Consider the following 20,841-nt stretch of genomic DNA (forward strand, 5'->3'; position numbering starts at 1 on the left):
TTCTCTTTCTCCCATAAATAATTCTCTTCTTGCCCACTCCTCCTATTCTAAACAAAAAACCCTGTTTGATTGGCCAAGGCTTTTCTCCTTGAACAATCAGTGGACACCCTATTTGTTATGCTGAATGTGACAAACCCCTGTTCTTCCTCTTTTCGATTGGGACACTAAGCTGTCAACAAGTAAGAACCTTTTTCTCCTTTACTGAATGCAACTACCTATTTGAACATTCTAAGAGCCGTCTATTTTTGGACGTAAAAGAACTTTCTGTAATTATAGTTGGACTTCAAAAGCCGCAAACAATCAGTTTTGCAAGGACCTTCTTTGTTATTGTTCTATTTAAATCAATACAAATATTATCTTAATATCAGCCTTGTGTGTGTAATCTATGTATACCACTTTTTTTCAGCATTAACTGCAACTTCAGTAAGCAAGAACTGAATCGCTTCCTGTTAAATCTGTAACGTGCATCCAGGAGATAAGCGCCCGCGTGTTTGCGTGTTGTGTGGGTACGTGGGAGAGACGGATAAGGGGAAAAAAACTTACCTCGAGACCAGCTCAGCGTTACCGACCAAAAATAGAAAAGAAAGACCAAGATGGCAGCCGCTGTCTTTTGTAAAGTATGATGTCTCGCAAAGTCACACGAATTCTCGGAATATGCAAATTTAGCCGGCCTAAAACAACGATAAAAGCGGGTGAGGGGGAAGATGTGGGGGAGTGACGATTGAGTTGGCTGGGGAATCGTGTGGCTGTTGCTTCTTGTGCCGTGTTGAGGATATCTTACCTTGTTCAAGAGAGAGTCGGGCGCCATCTTGAATTTTTCCTTACATTTTTTCGTTACAAAATAATTTTAAACTATCTAGGGAAATCTTAAATAAAAAAATATTTGCTTATTCTCTAAAATTTGAAATGTTGTCTTTACACAATAACAACCCTGTATAGCATAAAATGTTTTGTTTGTTCTAATACAAAAGTCTAATTTTTTTTTGGGGGGGGGGCTTTTAAACAATTTAACTACTTTTACAAACAAGCAACGCCTTAAATTAGAGCAGTATTAGAATTGTCTCAGTCTAGAAGGATTACTCATTCAGTGATGTACTGGTTTGGTTGCCCTCTCCTCTATCTCCATAGTTGCAAATATGGTTCATTAGCTGAGATATCAAGGAAGTTGCAGTCTATAATTTAAGGTCTCGGAATTATTCACAGGTCTGAAAAATTGTAATCAAAACTTTCTCACTCAATTACATAAATTATATTTAATTAAAAATATTAATAAGAGTCAATGTTCGTTTATTTTCATTGTGGAAAGAAAGTTCAGTGAAAATGTTAGGAAGTACCGATGGAAAGCGCTAGAGAATCTGACTTGGCACCATACTATTTAACCTACCAGACAAAACAAGAAAGACCGTTCAGCAAATAGAAAACATTGCCAGCAAAATTGGAAAAAAACAAACTCAGTTGTGTTTAATCAGACATGCATAAATAATGACTTGCTGCCAAAGTATACAAATATATATATATATATATATATATATATATATATATATATATATATATATATTTCTTTCATTTTCTTCACCGAAACATAACTTTCATACCTAATTTAATTTAAATGTTGGTATGATTCTTGGCTCTCTCCAAAGATGCTACCGTTGTCTAAGATTGTCTCTACAAAAGTCTATGTCAAAAATTTTTGTGGAAATCTCAGATCAAAAAATTGTTGTTTTTATTTACTAAATAAAAAAGTTTGACATTGTTTGTTTTGTTGTTGTTCTGATTTACTTGCCTGCCCACGAAGACAAAGTTAGACACAAGATCAGTTTTTTAATGTGGGAAAAATCCATCTTCCCAAAAAGGGAGAACTTTAGACTGGAACAAAGATAAAAATTGCCCCAGTCTAGAAGTATTTCTCCTTCACTGATTGAAGACAAAAAAGATGAAGTGTGGTATCAGAAGAGGTGCTACCCATTGTGGTGCTTATATGGAATATTATTATTACAACATTTCAGCAGAGAAAGTTATTTCTATCTGAAATTATTTCATTTTTGATTTCCTAATTATTTACTATTAAAAAAAAAAGGATACTAATGATTGTATTTATGATATTTTCAAATTCATGTCATTTTAAAATTCAAGATGGATGCTCAAATTAAAAAAAGAAGGGGGGATACTTCTCTTTCTCCCATAAATAATTCTCTTCTTGCCCACTCCTCCTATTCTAAACAAAAAACCCTGTTTGATTGGCCAAGGCTTTTCTCCTTGAACAATCAGTGGACACCCTATTTGTTATGCTGAATGTGACAAACCCCTGTTCTTCCTCTTTTCGATTGGGACACTAAGCTGTCAACAAGTAAGAACCTTTTTCTCCTTTACTGAATGCAACTACCTATTTGAACATTCTAAGAGCCGTCTATTTTTGGACGTAAAAGAACTTTCTGTAATTATAGTTGGACTTCAAAAGCCGCAAACAATCAGTTTTGCAAGGACCTTCTTTGTTATTGTTCTATTTAAATCAATACAAATATTATCTTAATATCAGCCTTGTGTGTGTAATCTATGTATACCACTTTTTTTCAGCATTAACTGCAACTTCAGTAAGCAAGAACTGAATCGCTTCCTGTTAAATCTGTAACGTGCATCCAGGAGATAAGCGCCCGCGTGTTTGCGTGTTGTGTGGGTACGTGGGAGAGACGGATAAGGGGAAAAAAACTTACCTCGAGACCAGCTCAGCGTTACCGACCAAAAATAGAAAAGAAAGACCAAGATGGCAGCCGCTGTCTTTTGTAAAGTATGATGTCTCGCAAAGTCACACGAATTCTCGGAATATGCAAATTTAGCCGGCCTAAAACAACGATAAAAGCGGGTGAGGGGGAAGATGTGGGGGAGTGACGATTGAGTTGGCTGGGGAATCGTGTGGCTGTTGCTTCTTGTGCCGTGTTGAGGATATCTTACCTTGTTCAAGAGAGAGTCGGGCGCCATCTTGAATTTTTCCTTACATTTTTTCGTTACAAAATAATTTTAAACTATCTAGGGAAATCTTAAATAAAAAAATATTTGCTTATTCTCTAAAATTTGAAATGTTGTCTTTACACAATAACAACCCTGTATAGCATAAAATGTTTTGTTTGTTCTAATACAAAAGTCTAATTTTTTTTTTGGGGGGGGGGCTTTTAAACAATTTAACTACTTTTACAAACAAGCAACGCCTTAAATTAGAGCAGTATTAGAATTGTCTCAGTCTAGAAGGATTACTCATTCAGTGATGTACTGGTTTGGTTGCCCTCTCCTCTATCTCCATAGTTGCAAATATGGTTCATTAGCTGAGATATCAAGGAAGTTGCAGTCTATAATTTAAGGTCTCGGAATTATTCACAGGTCTGAAAAATTGTAATCAAAACTTTCTCACTCAATTACATAAATTATATTTAATTAAAAATATTAATAAGAGTCAATGTTCGTTTATTTTCATTGTGGAAAGAAAGTTCAGTGAAAATGTTAGGAAGTACCGATGGAAAGCGCTAGAGAATCTGACTTGGCACCATACTATTTAACCTACCAGACAAAACAAGAAAGACCGTTCAGCAAATAGAAAACATTGCCAGCAAAATTGGAAAAAAACAAACTCAGTTGTGTTTAATCAGACATGCATAAATAATGACTTGCTGCCAAAGTATACAAATATATATATATATATATATATATATATATATATATATATATATATATATATATATATTTCTTTCATTTTCTTCACCGAAACATAACTTTCATACCTAATTTAATTTAAATGTTGGTATGATTCTTGGCTCTCTCCAAAGATGCTACCGTTGTCTAAGATTGTCTCTACAAAAGTCTATGTCAAAAATTTTTGTGGAAATCTCAGATCAAAAAATTGTTGTTTTTATTTACTAAATAAAAAAGTTTGACATTGTTTGTTTTGTTGTTGTTCTGATTTACTTGCCTGCCCACGAAGACAAAGTTAGACACAAGGTCAGTTTTTTAATGTGGGAAAAATCCATCTTCCCAAAAAGGGAGAACTTTAGACTGGAACAAAGATAAAAATTGCCCCAGTCTAGAAATATTTATCCTTCACTGATTGAAGACAAAAAAGATGAAGTGTGGTATCAGAAGAGGTGCTACCCATTGTGGTGCTTAGAAAATCAAATTTTATTATGGACTGAATGGGAGAGCTGTTGGGTGCTATGCTTGAAATTTTGTCAAAATTCAAGAGTCACAATTCAATTCGTCTACCAAGATTTTGTTTGTATTCAAAATAATTAAACTTTTTTGTCTTTTATTAAGCCATGATCATAAAATCGTTAGCAATAGACAGAAGCTACTAAGCTAATTAGGGAATGCATAAAATTTAGAAATATCACGATAGTTAGCTAAAACAGAACTCCAAAAATATGACAATGATACATGTTCATTCACACAATTCTGAGGCAGTACATTCAGAACTCCAGAACACAATGCAAAAGGAAATCGCCGGTACATCCCTGGGCAAACATCAGTGTGATTAGTCAGAGAGGCTAATGTGAATGTATATCATTCAGCCACAGCACAGAGTGGTATTTAAGCATTGTGTTGGGGCAAGAATTTGTAAGGAACAGAAGCAACTGTTACATTCTGGTGAGTAGGCAGCAGATTTAATCCAAACAGATCATATACTCCAGAGGGAACAGGGTTGCAACAGGGAGTACGTATTATATATCTGATGGCATAGGGCTGTAGACGCTCTAGAGAATTAGAGAACACCTTACCAAACTTGGCAAACACTAGGAACCCATATTCCAAGTGGGGACAAATCATTGCTTTGTAAAGTCTAGTCAGTAAATGCCATTCATGTGGAATTTGATAGCTCAGGATACGCAACACATAAAGCTCCTTATTAACCCTATTTGTTATATAGAACAAGTTGTCATCAAACCTGAGACTGCTAGATATTATTACTCCCAGATATTTATGAAATTTCGAGAATGGCTAAAAATTGTAAAATTTGATTATCTTAAATAAAAATAAGTATGAGATTAATTTATGTGATTTTTGGAATATGACATTTTCATTCCATGATGAGTATATATACAGGGTGACCCCCCCCCCCAAAAAAAAACGGGCCCCAGCTTTAATTAGGCCCCATTTCTTAGTGTTTTGTTCGAATGAAATGAAACTTTGGTCATAACTAGTTTATTATATTCAAAACATCACGTCAAAACACAAGGGTCTTGGGATTTTTTTCTCCGTTTTACAGCATATGTTCTAGATTGCCTCCATTTTGCTTTTGTTTTTTGGGGGTCACTCTATATTAGAAAGATTTTTCAGAATTTTGGCTTTTTTTAGATAAGTGTAATTCTAAATGAGTATCCATTTTACTCTTAATCGAAAGGCCCAATTGTTCTAGAAATATGTTTGAAATCAATTTTTGTAGTTTACTAGCAGGAAGACTTGATGTTGCCCGGGATTGAATGGAGATCAACAAATGGTCCACACTTCCAATACTTTTATTGTCATCAAAATTGGTGAAATCAACCATTTTTCAACCAAATCGATTGATTATCTTCTCTAGTTGGGAATCCACTGTGGTGAACCAGGAGGACGCTTAACATACCTCCCTGCAGCAACTTTGTCCATAATACATTATAGTCTACATTGGACTGTCGAGAACCTACTGTTGATTTTATCAAATTATTGAATATTTAATGGTTTGAATTAAAGTTTAAAATACAAAAGTCAAGTATTGTGGTTCAATTGTGCTCTAAATATAAACATTCATTCTCCTGTCTTATCAAAGAACCTACTGTTGATTTTCTATTCCGATGACAACACTTCTCAAATGCACTTGCGATGTTAGGCTGTATAAGAGTGTTAACTTTGGTCAAAATCGGTCTACTCCTTTTATCGGATTTGTCGATTATTGATACTTATCGAAGGCATTCCAATTAAAAAACTATTTAAGAACACTATCAGATAAATAAAGAACATTTGTGTGAAATTTCCAAAAATTAGCCCAACAGTTTCGAAGTTCATATGAAATGACCCCCCCCCATGAACCCCTCCCCCCACACCCAACATACACAAAGTTTTTTTTATATATAAGTGGAGAAATTAAAACCAAGCTAAGTTATCTACCTTATACGGCGAATAGTTAGAAGAGAAGGTTAAATAAATGCACTCAAACAACACGAGTGACGAAGGGGAGATAATCCGTCCGGAATCACTGTTCAAATGGCACTTTATTTGTCGTTGTCAAAATTCCTGTAAGTAAATTATTGCTTTCAGATGTCATTAAATCAAATATCATTGTACTAAGATTAATTTGTCACTTCTTATTGTGAACCTCAAAGTTGCTGTTTAGTTTCCGGTTTTACTTTGCATGCCTATATTTGATTTTCATACGTGTACAAAAACATACAACTTACAAGCAAAATCAGAAAAGATAAACAATTGAATAATGATAATAATAATAATAATAATAATAATAATAATAAGTATATATTAATTTAATAATTTATTATTTTTTAAAATCATTTGTTTCGTATGCAATGACAATGTACAGCTTAATTCGTGTCTTTCGACGTTTTAGTAAATAAAATAAAACTAAGCTTTTGTTTAAATGTTTAGGTATTTTACAGTATAGACAACAAAACGAAAAAGCAGTTAAAAACAAACAAACAAAAACAAATATATAACAAATAAATGTTATCGAAGGCAAGATAAGTTACTCGTCTACGTACCTGGATAAGTGTTTTTATGTTTTAACTTATTTTGAAGGGTTTATTTAACACAAGTGTTGCCGAGTCTTACGCTAGAAAAGAAAAAATGGTTGGAGGGACATTTATTGGGTAGATTTATTACCAGTTTTTGGATTTATTTCCGATTTTTTGCGATTATTGAGACTTTCCACTCCACCATCTTATGTCGGATATTTTTTTTATTGTTCTAATGTAAGACTCTGCACTAGTAGTGAAACAGTGAAACGAAACACAAGTAGTGCCACACTGCCACTGCCACTACTGCACTAATTGTGTTTCAAACCATATAAACGTTTGAAAATAAGTTCAAACACAAAACATATATCCAGGCAGGTAGAAGAGTAACTTATCTTGTCTTTGGTAACATTTAGTAGTTTTATTAATTTTTGGAAACCACATTTTCGGTTTGTTGTCTTTAGTGCAAACTTCCCCAATAAATTTTGGTAAATGCTACATCAATGCAAAATCGATTTTTGTAGCCGAAATTAAAAAACTTTAAAACTTTTTCTTTCAACTAAGTTTTTGCTGCTGTTAACATTTGATTAAAAATGGACTTTTTATTGTGTAATTTTTGTGAAAACGAAGCTAATAAATACGGAATTCAATGTTTGTTTACGAAATAAACATTGAATTCTAAATGAAAATTCTGACCAATTCATCCATGCTTTATTGAAAAACATGTCGACATTTACAGTCGTCGACTTTCCTTACTGTAAACACATCAAACTCCAAAGGACATTCGTCTGAATCGGTTCCGTTTATTCGTAATATTATATTGATTTATTTAATATCAGAAAATTCCTTTACAGAAGGTTCTTGTTTTTATTGTGTTGAATTTAATTTATTTTTCGTTTATGAAGGTGAAGGTCATGATTGTCGATAGTAGAATCCTTCGCTCGCTTGTTCTTATTATTTAAAGTGAAAACTAATTCATAACAAAACCCACATTTTCGATTTGATGTTTTATTTATTTATTTTCTCTCGCTAGTTTATGAAGCCGATGAGATTATCATTCCCATTGAATAAAGGTCATTTGTCACTACAAGTAAACCGTAAAGTTCGGTCAGAGTTATCTTCTCTTAGACTACCATACACCTGATAGACAGTTTTGTGTGTGTATATAAATATCACTACTTCCATTATTCTCCACACACACACACACACACATATATATATATATATATATATATATATATATATATATATATATATATATATATATATATATAGGAAAATAAAAGAATTTAAAACTGTAAATTAAAATTTACACTTAAATTTATTATTCGACAGAATACCCCAAAAACAATTTTCAAAGTTCTTATTCCGCGGAGTTTCAAAGAATGCCACTCTTGCTATTCTTCTCGTCAGAGGACCGTAAGAAATTAGCAATTTATAATTGTAGCAAATTATTGATACCTATTATTTCGGGCAACCCCAGTATTAACTTACCTAAATTTTAAATTATCATTTTTTAAATTAAAAAAAATTTTTTTTTTTTTTAATCCTCCATTTCTTACTTAGTCAACGATGAAAGCGGACGTTTGTTGGTTATCTATCAAGTTCATTTTTCCTTGGCTGAATATAAACTTTGTACTTTACTGAGAACTTTAAAAAAGTAATTTCTTTTATGAATGTTAACTGAATTTTTCGCATTTTGAAACTTAAGCTATTGAATCTAAAATTCTGGACATTTTGTTTTTTAAAAAGAATTTTCTTTTGCCTTTCGGATTACCAATGAAGGAGCCATTACCCACGCTAAAATGTTATTCCCAGTTTATGCACTTTTTCAACCTGTTTCATGTATATATATTTTTAAGTGTTTTTTGCAATTTATGATCAAATATCATAAATTGTTCTTTCATCAACCAGCAAATTTTAGCTTTGCTACAATTATAATTTGCTAATTTCTTACTGTCCTCTGATAAGAATAGTAAGAGTGGTATTCTTCAAAACTCAGCAGAATAAGGACTTTGAAAATTGCTTTTGGAGTATTCTGTCGAATAATACATTTAATTGTACATTTTAATTTACAATTTTGAAATTCCTTTATTTTCCCCTATAATAAGCTCTACTTTCTATTGTGTCTGTATTGAGCTTTTTTATTTGGTTGGGATTAATTCATTAATATGTAAATATTAATATATATATTAAATTGAAGTTTACCTCGGATTATATCGGGTAAGCATTTTTTTTTTCTGCTGTATTGTTTGCTTCTTATATATATAAGTAGTAGCGCTCATATGTGTGTCTGTGTGTACAACTCTCCTACAGCCCACACCATTGGATGATTATGACCAAACCTGGCATGATGTTCCTTCACCTAAGGATGGTGCACACCATTTTTTAAGGTCAAGGTCATAGCCCATGTGTATGTGTGTGTGTATATATATATATATATATATATATATATATATATATATATATACTCTCCTACAGCCCAAACCACTAGAGATTGTGCACTATTTTTCAAGGTCAAATGTTAAGGTCCGGACTTTGCTATACAGAGACACCATGTACATGGTAAAGTATACAAAAAAACAAAACAAAAAAAAAACACTAATGATGTTCCCATATTTACTCACTGTGTATCCTATGGGTTTTGTTATATGGTAAAACATGCAATAACAAATCCAAACCAAAACTAACAAGACCGACATGGAACATTTAATGATAGATAGCTTTTATGTATGATAAAAGTTTGGTTAAAATTGGTGTGTTAAAAAAGGTCCAGTTTTATACTTGGAAAAAAAGATAAAGGAAGGAATTGAAAGATAAGTGTTGTTTTTTTTTAAAAGTATTTAATCCTTTTGCCGGGGGAATATTTTTTCTTCAGTTTTTGGTGGTTTTGTAGTAGAAAAGTACTGGCTTTAACTCTAAAAGCGAACTGGCTATTTATCTATCCCAAGATAGTAGACCAAAACTTGACAGAGTAGTTCGATAGAAACTGTTCTGCACACACAAAGACAAGCTCATACATATATGAGAGAGAGAGAGAGATAACTCAAAATTTGATGTCGAGTAATTTTTTTCTATTAATTTTTTAATTTAATTTTATAAAAACAATGTGTTCACCATTACCCACCATGTTGCCTAAAATATATATTCCATAATTCATAATGTTCAGTTCATTAGTTTAAGAATGAATTTTATACATGTATCCCAGCCCTCCAGTGACGTCCCGAGGTTAACTGTTCATGATTTTTATTTGGTCACATGGTACGTGGTTGCAAAAAGGTTGCTGCCCTGATGAAGACTGGAAATGTCAAAGGGTTCCGGTCCATGCAACTACCACTCTCTCTATGTTGTGTTTAATGATCAAGAGGGCAGTTGTCTAAATCTGATCAGCAGTTGATACCACTGAGGAGTCGAAGGGCATTCCAAGTGAAACAACGAAAGAAAATTAAATAAATAATAAATTTAACTTGTGTTTTGTATAAAAAAATTATTTAATAAAACACATTAATATGCATACGGCTTTGTTCGTTCAACGCTTCTAACTTGTGTGTTTAGATCACCAATTATTGACAAGCTCTGCGTGATTTTTGGTCTGGTGATATCAACACAAGTCTTTGTCTCTCAATGATGTGGATCTCTGTGGCAAGCAAAAATGGAGTCTCCAAAGCCTGTTACATTTCTACTGAGAATCAGATGTTTGGCAATTGGGCATAACTCTGTTCATCTTGCAATAGAATTAAATCAATAATTTTTTGGTTTTTTTATGTATTATTGTCATAACTGCTTGCCATATTTGATATTTCTAATCTGCAAAGATCTACCTTCCTGACTTTTCCGTGGTTAACGGGTTTCCATACCACCCTCTTGTCCGTTCTTCCACCTCTATTTCTATCTCTTATTATTACCTCAACCGGAGGGAGGGGGGGGGTTCTTCCTCTTATCTTCATATTAATAAAGGGAGTTTCCAAAATGGATTAACCCACTGTAATTTCTTACATATGCAAATCTTAATTACAGGAACATCGTTTTTGGTAGATAATTAATCTTCAACGCCCTATTTAGTCATTTTGATTTTTTTCAATGAATGACTGCCTTGTTTTTTGGATTAAAAAAACAGATGTCTCTATTATCTAATCTTCCTTAGTTAATCTATATATCTATAAAAGTGAGAATGTGTTTGTGTGAGAGAACAACTCTCAACCTATATACAGGGTGGAATGATATAAGTGTCACCCTAAAGAAAACAACTTTATTTTAAAACTTTTATTGAAAAAAATCAATTCAGATAACTTGATTATGTGGTGCTGACATCTATACACTGTAGCCACCTTCAGCCTCAATCATTACCTCAATATGGGTCCAGACCTGGGAGCATGCCTTTTCCACAAGCACCAGCGGGAGCTTGGCGAATACTTGGCAGATGGTGGCGATCAGGTTTGCTTTAGTGTTATAGGAGGTTATGTTGGTGATGTTCTCGACATATGACCAAACAAAGTAGTCCAGCAGGTTCAGGTCAAGGGAAGAGGGGGCCAGTGAGAGAATGGTAAAAAGTCATAACACTTCATCTGAAGCTCAGCCTGAGTCTCTTTGGACATGTAGGCTGGCGCCGAGTACTGCTGCCACACCCAGGGTCTGCCAGTGACCACCTGATTGCACTAGGGGATCACTATACGCTTAAGCACATTCTGGTACACTTTGATGTTGACTTTCAAGCCGACTTCGAAGATGGGAGGTAGCATGATGTGGCCCTCACTTGAAACCACACCAAAGATCATAACCGTGGCCGGAAACTTTGTTTTCATCACCCTGGTCACATCACTGTTATTCATGGCAATCCAGCAATGCATTTTGAGGGTGCTGGCAATGGTCCTGTTGTCATAATTTGGATCGGTAGAGAGCATGAATTGTACAGTGATGCATCTCCGATCTCGCTTGTTGAACATTGTGTTATTTTCAGACATGATAGAAGGCTCCTATCACTCTTGAGATTTGTACACAAATGACCAATTAGTAGATGGTCTGCAACAAAAAAAAAAAGAAAACCGGTTTTCATCAAATAAAAATGGAATCATGTCATCTTTTCTAGGGCGACAATTTTATTATTCTACTCTCTACTCAACAAATTTGTGATCTACAGACTTGAAATTTGGTATATAGGGTATTCAGACACATGGGAAACTTTAATCGGTTTTCATCCAGAAAAAAGGGCTGCTAAGGGGTCAAAATTGAAAAATTGGTATGTGGGGGGGGTCATCGGATTTTTAAGTGTTTGTCAACTGTTTCATAACTGCATGCATGAATCGTTCACATGGCAGTTTATTATTTTAAGAATAAGTAGGTTTGAAAACATTTTTTAAAGATCGTGGCAAGCTGGCTTAATGCTTATCGAAGTTGACTCACCGTCTTTCAGTTTTGGTTTTGATCTCAGCTCGAATGTTTTTTTTTTTTTTTTTTTTTTTTACTTACAAGAAGTGAACTGTTTAGAAAAAACCCATAATACTTGCATGTCTCAGTTTCCTTCCATTTTTTTTATTCTACTTCATTTTTTTTTTTTTTTTTTTTAAGAAATTTAATGTTACATTTAATTTCGGTCTATGGTCCCTCCTCACCGAACTTTCGCGGGAAGCACTCGTCTGGCTGAAGACCCTATCAGTAGTTCCCCCCACTCGTTGTCTGTGCCTAGGCCTGGACGTGGATTCCATGGGCGGAGCTTCTTTCTTGGAGATGTGCGCCTCTGGAATTGTCTTCCGTTTTCCTGCTTTCCAGCTGACTATGGTATGGTTGTCTTTAGGTCTAGCGTGGGCAAGTTCTTGATGAGCCATCCCACTTATTAACAAATTTACCAAATTTCCATTACTAACGATTTATTGTCCAGTTTCTACTGTACACTCTTTAACCCTTGTCCTCGAGTGGCTTCTTGGCCTTGATAAGTGGGGATGCCTATGTAAAAAAAAAAAAAAAAAAAAAAAATTAGCAATGCTGAGTACATCTACTAGTATTAAAATAAATTCACTGAACAAAACAATTTTTCACTATTTTTATGTCCTCTTACAAGCTTACAAGATTAAAATCTTTTTTTTTTTCTTTTTTATGGAAATCGCTCATGAAGACACTTGATGTAAAGATCCCATAAGAACAAAAGATGGTTATCACAAACTCCTTACAATAATGAGTGATATTTTTTTTATTTATATAGTTTGCAACCTTTCTCTAATCAACTTCCGGCAGTGACTCACTTCTATCCAACATGTCGTCAACTGCTGGTATCAATGCCTACCCCTATCAAGCGGACTCCGTTAGTGCTGTTACAAACCAAAGCTGCTGGCCCCCAGAAAGGGAAAACAGTGGAGGAGGTGTCAAATCAAGAAAAAAACCCTGATATCCAGGTATTTGATGAAATAGGAGGTTTTATCTCGACGATGAAGAAAGATAAAGCAATGAAGTTGGCAAAGTCAAAAGAGCTCAAGTTGGTCAAACTGGTTGGTTCGAAATCTGCTCGGCAGCCATTGTCTTACCAGTTGATGACTGGTAAGCAGCTGTTTGAAATTCAGCAGAAAGAACGAGACCTGAAGAAGGATAAGACAACAAAGTCTGAGCAAAAGTTGTTAACACTGAAAGGAAATATATCGGACCACGATCTGGAAACAAAAATTAACAAAATGAAGAATCTTTTAGAAAAAGACATGGATCTTAAGATTATTATTCGAACTTTCTCATCAAATGAGGTAAGATAATCAATGGAATTTTCCATTTTTTTTTAGTTCTTATTTAGAATTCAACTTAATTAAAAAAAACAAAAAAAATCTACAGAGAAATCTTGTAGGTTAATAATTATTCATCCTTTAACTTAATTTTATCTTTTAATATATCAAAACAAACTTTGCCTGAGTGTAAAATAGGCTAAAATATGATATTTTAATTTGTCCAGATTTTGTATATATTATTATAGAGTTGTGTTTTCAAAAGTAAAAAAAAGTATTTAGGTGCCATCAGCTAGAATTGAAACGGAAACTGTAGCATTCAAAGCTGATGACGTTACCACTGTACCTATATGACATGCATATAAACTGATTAAAAATAAACTAAGATAAATGTACAAAATGTTTAACGATTTTTTTCAATTTTTACCCATTTTTGACCCCTTAAAAACAATTAACTGGTTAATGACCCATAAAAGAACGACTCATAAAATATCCAATCGTTTGAGGCCCCTAGCACCACTCTGCGACTTTCGGAGGAGATAGTTTTAAAATATGGAGATAAATAGACATATAGCCATTTATATATGAGATTATATTTTCATAAAGAGAAATAATGTAGATAAAGAAATTTATGGTTCTTATCCAGAATTCAACCTAATAAAAAAAGCAAAACTACAAAAAAAATTTTATCATGGTCATGGAATCACATTAATTGATCAAGTAGTTTTATTTTTATAAAGAAAATCAGGGTTTGTATTACTGTACACATAGATTCGAAAAAGTTGTCAAAAAACAAATATATTACAAATAAATGTTATCAAAGGCAAGATAAGTTACTTTTCTACCTAACTGGATATATTTTTCGTGTTTTTATTCAATGTAACATGTTTATCAGCTCGAAAAACATGCAGTGTTTACTGATGTATTGGAAAATTCAAAATGGCGCCCGACTGTCTCTTTAACACGGTAAGTTTGGGAAAAGATGTTATAAATAATAAAATAGACAAAATACTATTAAAAAACAATCGAATATATGTCAACTTATGTCACGGTAACATATATTGAGCGAATTTCTAACAGTATTTTGTCTATTGTATTATTTATAATACCTTTTCCCAAACTTAACCTCTCCGAGAGAGAGTCGGCCGCCATTTTGAATTTTCCAATACATCGGTAAACACTGCATGTTTTTTGAGCTGAATAAACATGTTACACTGAATAAAAACACAAAAAATATATCCAGTTTGGTAGAAAAGTAACTTATCTTGCCTTTGATAACATTTATTTGTTATATATTTGTTTTTTGACAACTTTTTCGAATCTATGTGTACAGTAATACAAACCCGAAAATCATTTTTAAACAATTTAAACTGATTAATGTGAAATCATTAGTATTACAGTGCTGATCTCACAAGTTTTAATTATTGTAAACTTATCTGCCCTTATTTTTTTCAAGATGGTGATGTGAGACACTCTCATTTTGCTTACTCATAAAATTTGAATTTCTTAGTTAAAAATAAAGCTAGTTGATCAATTTATGTGATTTTTGGGATATGACCTCTTCGTTCCACAAGGTATAAAGATTATTTTGTATATTTGTTTATTAATTAGGTTGAATTGTAAAAAAAGAGCCCTATTTTTTCATTAACATTTAATACAATGGTCCTGTAATTGAGAATATATTTGTCATGTTCAGACCAAGACTGATGATTTAGTTTTAATACTTTGTAACATAGTCCGCAATGGAAGTGGCTGTGAGGAATGGCCATGGTTAATTGCTTTTACATTACATTTTTTCTTACTAAGTTCTGATCAGCAACTGTTCATACTAACAGAGATTTAGTATCTGTCTGAAGCTGAACAGCATGCACCTGGACAAAACGCTCCCTGCCCCCCCCCCAGACGATATAATACGATTGATTATCAAAAATAAAATAATGTTCAGGAAAAACATAACAAAGTGTCAGAAATAAAATCATTGTTGCTTGAAACCACCTGTAAATGTTAATGGCCAAAGGAAAATACCTTATCACAAATAAATGCCCTGTGCGCATGAGTACATTGACAGCAAAGTCCCAGAGTGGATGTTTGCAGGTGACAGTGTGGGTGACACAAATGTTGTATATATATATATATATATATCAAGTCAAAATTGATATCGTCAGTCGATTAACAATTTCAGCTGGAGAAAAATCACGCTATCAAATTCCTGTGTATGTATCTTCCTTCCTCACTAAATTGTGCTTGTTCACCAAAACCAATAATAAAGATATGTTATATCAGTGTCATCATTCTTTTAAGCACAACCAAAATACATTGTTTTTGTGGAAGAAGAGTCTTAATAGTATTGACCTTAACTGACCTTTATTATTTCAGCAGGAATATTATTATTAGCTGTGAATTATTGATGTAGAATGCACTATGGAATTTCCAGCAGGTCTGCTAGTAAATACATAATTCCTATGGATGTTATGAAGAGCAGTAAAGTCTTCCAGAAAAGAGAGAAAGTAATATGAATTTCCAATAACTAAGGCATCTAGTGGTGAGAGCCCATTTGGGGGTTGCAGGGAACGCAGAGTTGCCCCTTAGTTACCCAGGTTCACTTTGGCCCAGAGTGATAATACCTGTTAGGGCATCTAGTGCTACCAGATCAGGCTGTCTGAAGATATTGACCTCCTGACCAAAAATTCACCAAACATTACAGGTGATCGGAGACCACCTGTGAATTTAATATTACCTTGACACTTCTTCCTTTGGAGGAAATTAGTTCAATCCACTTAGGGTGAATGTCATACAACAAAAACAAGAAGAAAAGAATTGTAATAATCTTGCATTCTTCTATAGGTATTCTTTCCATATTTAAAAAAATAAAAATAAAAAAGCTTCAGTTTTTTTTTTTTTTTTTTTTTTTTTTTTACAATGAGGTTAAAAAGAAATTCCACAGAATCCTACTAGTTAATAATTACTATTCAAAATTAAAAATATAAAATTTATTATTAAGTTTAATAAATTAATTTAATAAGCTATTTTTTGAGTTTAGTTATTTTTTTTCTTTTTTACAAAATGGTTGTTTTCGGTTTTTAATTTCTTAAAATCTTGAACTCTAAATTAAAGTATCTTTTCACCAACTCGTCTTTCAATTTTTCCTTTTTTATAATTGTTCATTTTCTCTAATTTTCAGATTTAATTATAATTCACTTATTTTATTTTTTGCTAATAAATCTTTCATTGGATACATAAATGAATTTATTCAAATGATATTCTTTTTTGTCATAGTCCTATCTAAACTACTTCCTTATAAGTACTGATTTGAACAAAAGTGAGGCAAGGCATAAAGAATTCATATTGAATTGAAGAGGGACCACAACCGGATTAAGTTTGAGAAACACTGGTTTATATTTATATTTCATTGAAGGTTAAATTGAAGATGGCCACTGTGTCATGGTGACTAAATTTCAACTGACATTAGCACCAAAAAATCCCCCCAATATATTGTGGTCAAGTTCAACAATTTATTCAACAATATTCTGTACTGGATACGTCATTAATATGATGTTTAATTTATGTAAATTTGTTAATATATTAAAATTTTAACAAAAATTTTCAATTTATAAAAAGAAAAAAACAGTTGGTATTTTATTTGTTAATAATTGTTTTTTAATATATCTAAATTTTGTTAATAATTGTTTTTTAATATATCTAAATTTTGTTAATAATTATTTCTTAATATATCTAAATTTTGTTAACAATTAAACTATTTGTTAATGTTTCTGAATTTTTGAGATGAAAATTAGTAATTTGTATTATTTGGACTACTGTTTTCATCTTGAGTGTTATTCGCATATTTTTTCAGCTGATGTAACCTCTGACCTTCAGATATATCTTGCCATACTTGAGAATTTGCATGCAATTTTGAATGGAGTCCTTTATTTAATTTGTAGAGGGAGCATGCTCTCATTCCATAAGCCATGACCAGGTACAAGTCATAACTAATTTGCAGTTGTATTCTTAGTATTAGATACACTGAGGATTCAGTTGAAACTGATACTTTTCTGGGGGTTAAAGGTTCAATCTTCAGTGTGGGTGATACTTGTAATACAATTGTGAATTACTTATGATTTTTACTTCATCATGATTAAATGAAGGGTTCCATTCAAAATTCCGTGCAGATTCCAGATTCTCAAGTTTGACAAGATGCACCCCAAGAAGGTCAGCAGTTATATCGACTGAAACATTGTGCGAATAATACTCAAGGTGAAAACAATAGTTTTAATAATACATATTTGTTAATAAATATTTTGCAAATAAAAACTTAAAAAAAAAAAAAAATTCCAATTATAAAAACAGCTTGATTTTATTTGTTAATAATAAAAACAATTTTTTAAAAACAAATTATTTTCCAAAAAAATAAATAAAAACAGGCAAAAATATAATGGAAGATATTTTTGGCAGTAACCCTGGTCAGAATATCTAATTTCAGATATGACCAGCATGACACGGTAAGTATCTTCAATTTAACTCATTAAACAAAACAGATGTTTTCCACTAGTTATAATCTAGGTGTAAATTGATACACTAAACAAATATAAGTGTTGAAGAAAATGTCCGCATACTTTGAACTTCAGTTGGACATGTATTGGTTTTGCTGTCCTATAAATACCACATCAAATAATTTATTTTTAAAATCTTTGAGATAATATATAATAGTACTGCTTACTGCATAAATGCATCTGAAAAAAAGCATAAAATTTATCTGTATTCATCAAATTCTCTTGGAGAAGTGTTGGAACCCTCTTAAAAATTCTTGTGAAATTTGCTAAAATTCTATTTGTTCAATGATGTATGAACTTATATAAACGAGTTTTGCAATAGTAAGCCACTAACTTATTACTATTTAATAATAATAATAAGCCACTAACTTATTACTACGGCTATGACAACAAAATATTCTTATCATTGTTTTGACTCGAGTATATATCCGACACAGTTAATCAATCGAGAACCACATCACTCTATATAAAAGCATATGTCAACAGATACACACTCGAGAGTCAAAACAATGAGAAGAATATGCTGTTGTCCTAGCCCTACTTATTATCAAAAGTGCAATGTAACTCTTTATGAGAACAGTTTTGATCCTTACCATAATGTGCAGATTTTATCTTGAATTTATAGACTTTTGATATTTAGACAGGATATATGAATATGTCACATGTACTCATGTCCTTTCTATAGGAGTGTCAATATTTTGCTTTTTATATAAAATAACTTTTTCCCCTCACTTTGTGTATTCTAACCCATTTTTAGTCATTATACAAAGTTTCAACTCAATAGTAAAAAAAAAAAAAAAAAAAAATTGATACCACGAGACTTGATGGTCATATTATTGACATGTTTCTGTTCATGTTTCAATTATCTCCCTTACTTTTGCATTTCAGGAAAGTAATCGGAAGCAGCAAGCAAATTTGTTGAAAAAAATCACCGAAGAGACTGTAGACATTGCGAGTGTGAAGAAAGCGAGCAGCACAGAAACAGAAATTATCATCCTCCTTCGGAAAAAAATTCTTCCCACGTAGAAAAATTGAAAAGGTTATTTTACGATGGATACATTTTAAAAGAATTGAAAAACTTTGAAAAGATTTTAAAGGATATCTTCAAATTTTTAGAAAAACAATTTCTAAATTATTCTTGATGAAATACATGTATTACTTATAGGCAAAATACAAATTAATAAGTTACTTTTTGAATTTGAAATTTTTACCTAAATCTGATCACACCAGAGTGAAGGGGCTAACTGTATAATCAGCACTCCAGTTGACAACAGAAAGGAATAAATTTGGTGTTTATTTAGAATTACACTTATTTAAAAAAAAAAAAAAAAAGATTTAAAAAAAATACAGGAAAATCTTTGTGATTTACATAATTGTCATGACATGTAGATGTCATATTGCAAAAAATCATGTAAATTGATCAAGTAGTTTTTTTAACTAAGAAAATAAAAAGTTACAATTTAATTATTGATTCTAATACAAAATGTATTTATTATAAGACTGAATTTATCTCAGTACTTCGAATTGAGTTGGCTCTCCCTTATTTATGTTGGATCAAAAACATGGCCAACCAAAATCATTATGCTTTGTTTAGTCATAAAATTTGATTTTCTTCGTTAAGAAAAACTATCTGATCAATTTACATGATTTTTGAAATATGACATCTTTGTTTCATGACGACATACATCATAACATTTTTTGTTTTTCTAATAAGTGTAGTTCTAAATAAGCACCATAAATTTAGTATGACACTATTTGACATTACTCCAACAACGTGCCTTCACAAATGTTTAAAAAAAAAAAAAAAATTTAATAGAATGCATGTTTTCAAATTGATTGGAATAAGATTATTCCAATTAAAAAATCCAAAACAATTTATATTTAGTTTTTTAAAAGAAAATACTGTTTCATTTTCTCAAAGTTTATTCAGTCAAAATACAAACAAACTATTTTTTTTACCCCAAAATATTAAAAGGACATATCTCAGAAATAAATCTGGTATCCAAAACTAAAACTTTATTTTCATTAAATCTAAAAAACTTTTAACATGGTTATATAGATCTTTGCAAAACAAACAATGCTGCCAAATTTATGTTGGTAACTTAATTGGCCATCGAATTATGACTGTTTAAAGTTTGTTGGAAATGAGAAAATTTACCATCTTGTGTTCAGAAGTCAAGTTTCACAATTTATACCAAAAAATGCAGGCTTTGAACAAGTGAAAAGTCTTTTATAAATCGTAAATGAAAATAATGGAAGACCTAGTTATTAGATCAATGTAAACATTGGAAAAAAATACCTTATTCATTAACAGAAATACGGTTATAGTCAGCTAACATACTTCCTAACCTCCGGCGTAGCACTACCAGAAGCGGTGACATATTTGTAAAATATGAAAATTTAATTTTTGTGAATTTTTACTTACCTTTTACATTTTTTATAAACCATGTGTCAGATATTTCTTTGTTCTTGTTTCTGGAATTTCTGAAGTTGCTGGTGATTCAGTTAAATGCCATAAAAGTATATTGGACTATATGTAATGAACAAAGTTTACCCTCTCCCTCAAAGTAAAAAAAAAAAAAAACACACAAAAAATCGCCTGTGTTATTACATAAAATTTTTTTGAACAGCACAAGGTGTAATAACGTAAGTTTTAAATATTAAAAGAGAAACTGTTGATGTCCGTAAACTACATTTTATCTGTTCTATCATCAGTAAGTAAAGAATTAATCCTTTTAGTCTGAGCAATTGAAAATTTTTGTGACTTTTACATTTATTTTAATTGATTTTTATTTTGTACACCAGAACATTTTTGCAACCATATTGCTAGAATTATTCACAATAAGACGTTTTTTCAAGACAGTATCAGTTGGAGACATGTAGTGT

General features: G+C 32.0%; 1 protein-coding gene across 1 annotated transcript; it reads left to right on the forward strand.

Moving 5' to 3' along the window:
• The first annotated feature begins 6,125 nt into the window (after positions 1-6,125).
• LOC145258347 (translation initiation factor IF-3-like) lies at positions 6,126-20,413 on the forward strand. The gene is made up of 3 exons (XM_080116544.1): positions 6,126-6,254; positions 12,901-13,429; positions 18,844-20,413. Exons 1-3 carry the CDS (start codon positions 6,223-6,225, stop codon positions 18,979-18,981), a joined length of 699 nt encoding a protein of 232 aa, XP_079972670.1. The 5' UTR covers positions 6,126-6,222; the 3' UTR covers positions 18,982-20,413.
• Positions 20,414-20,841: the final 428 nt, after the last annotated feature.

Source organism: Euprymna scolopes, chromosome 3 (assembly GCF_053919585.1).
Source record: "Euprymna scolopes isolate OS-2025 chromosome 3, ASM5391958v1, whole genome shotgun sequence".
NCBI classification, from domain to species: Eukaryota; Metazoa; Mollusca; class Cephalopoda; order Sepiida; family Sepiolidae; genus Euprymna; species Euprymna scolopes.

Coding starts and splice junctions, on each gene's coding strand:
- LOC145258347 (XM_080116544.1), top strand. CDS start 6,223: ATGGCACTTTATTTGTCGTTGTCAAAATTCCT. Junction 6,255..12,900: donor TTGTCGTTGTCAAAATTCCT/GTAAGTAAATTA, acceptor TTATTTATATAG/TTTGCAACCTTTCTCTAATC. Junction 13,430..18,843: donor GAACTTTCTCATCAAATGAG/GTAAGATAATCA, acceptor TTTGCATTTCAG/GAAAGTAATCGGAAGCAGCA.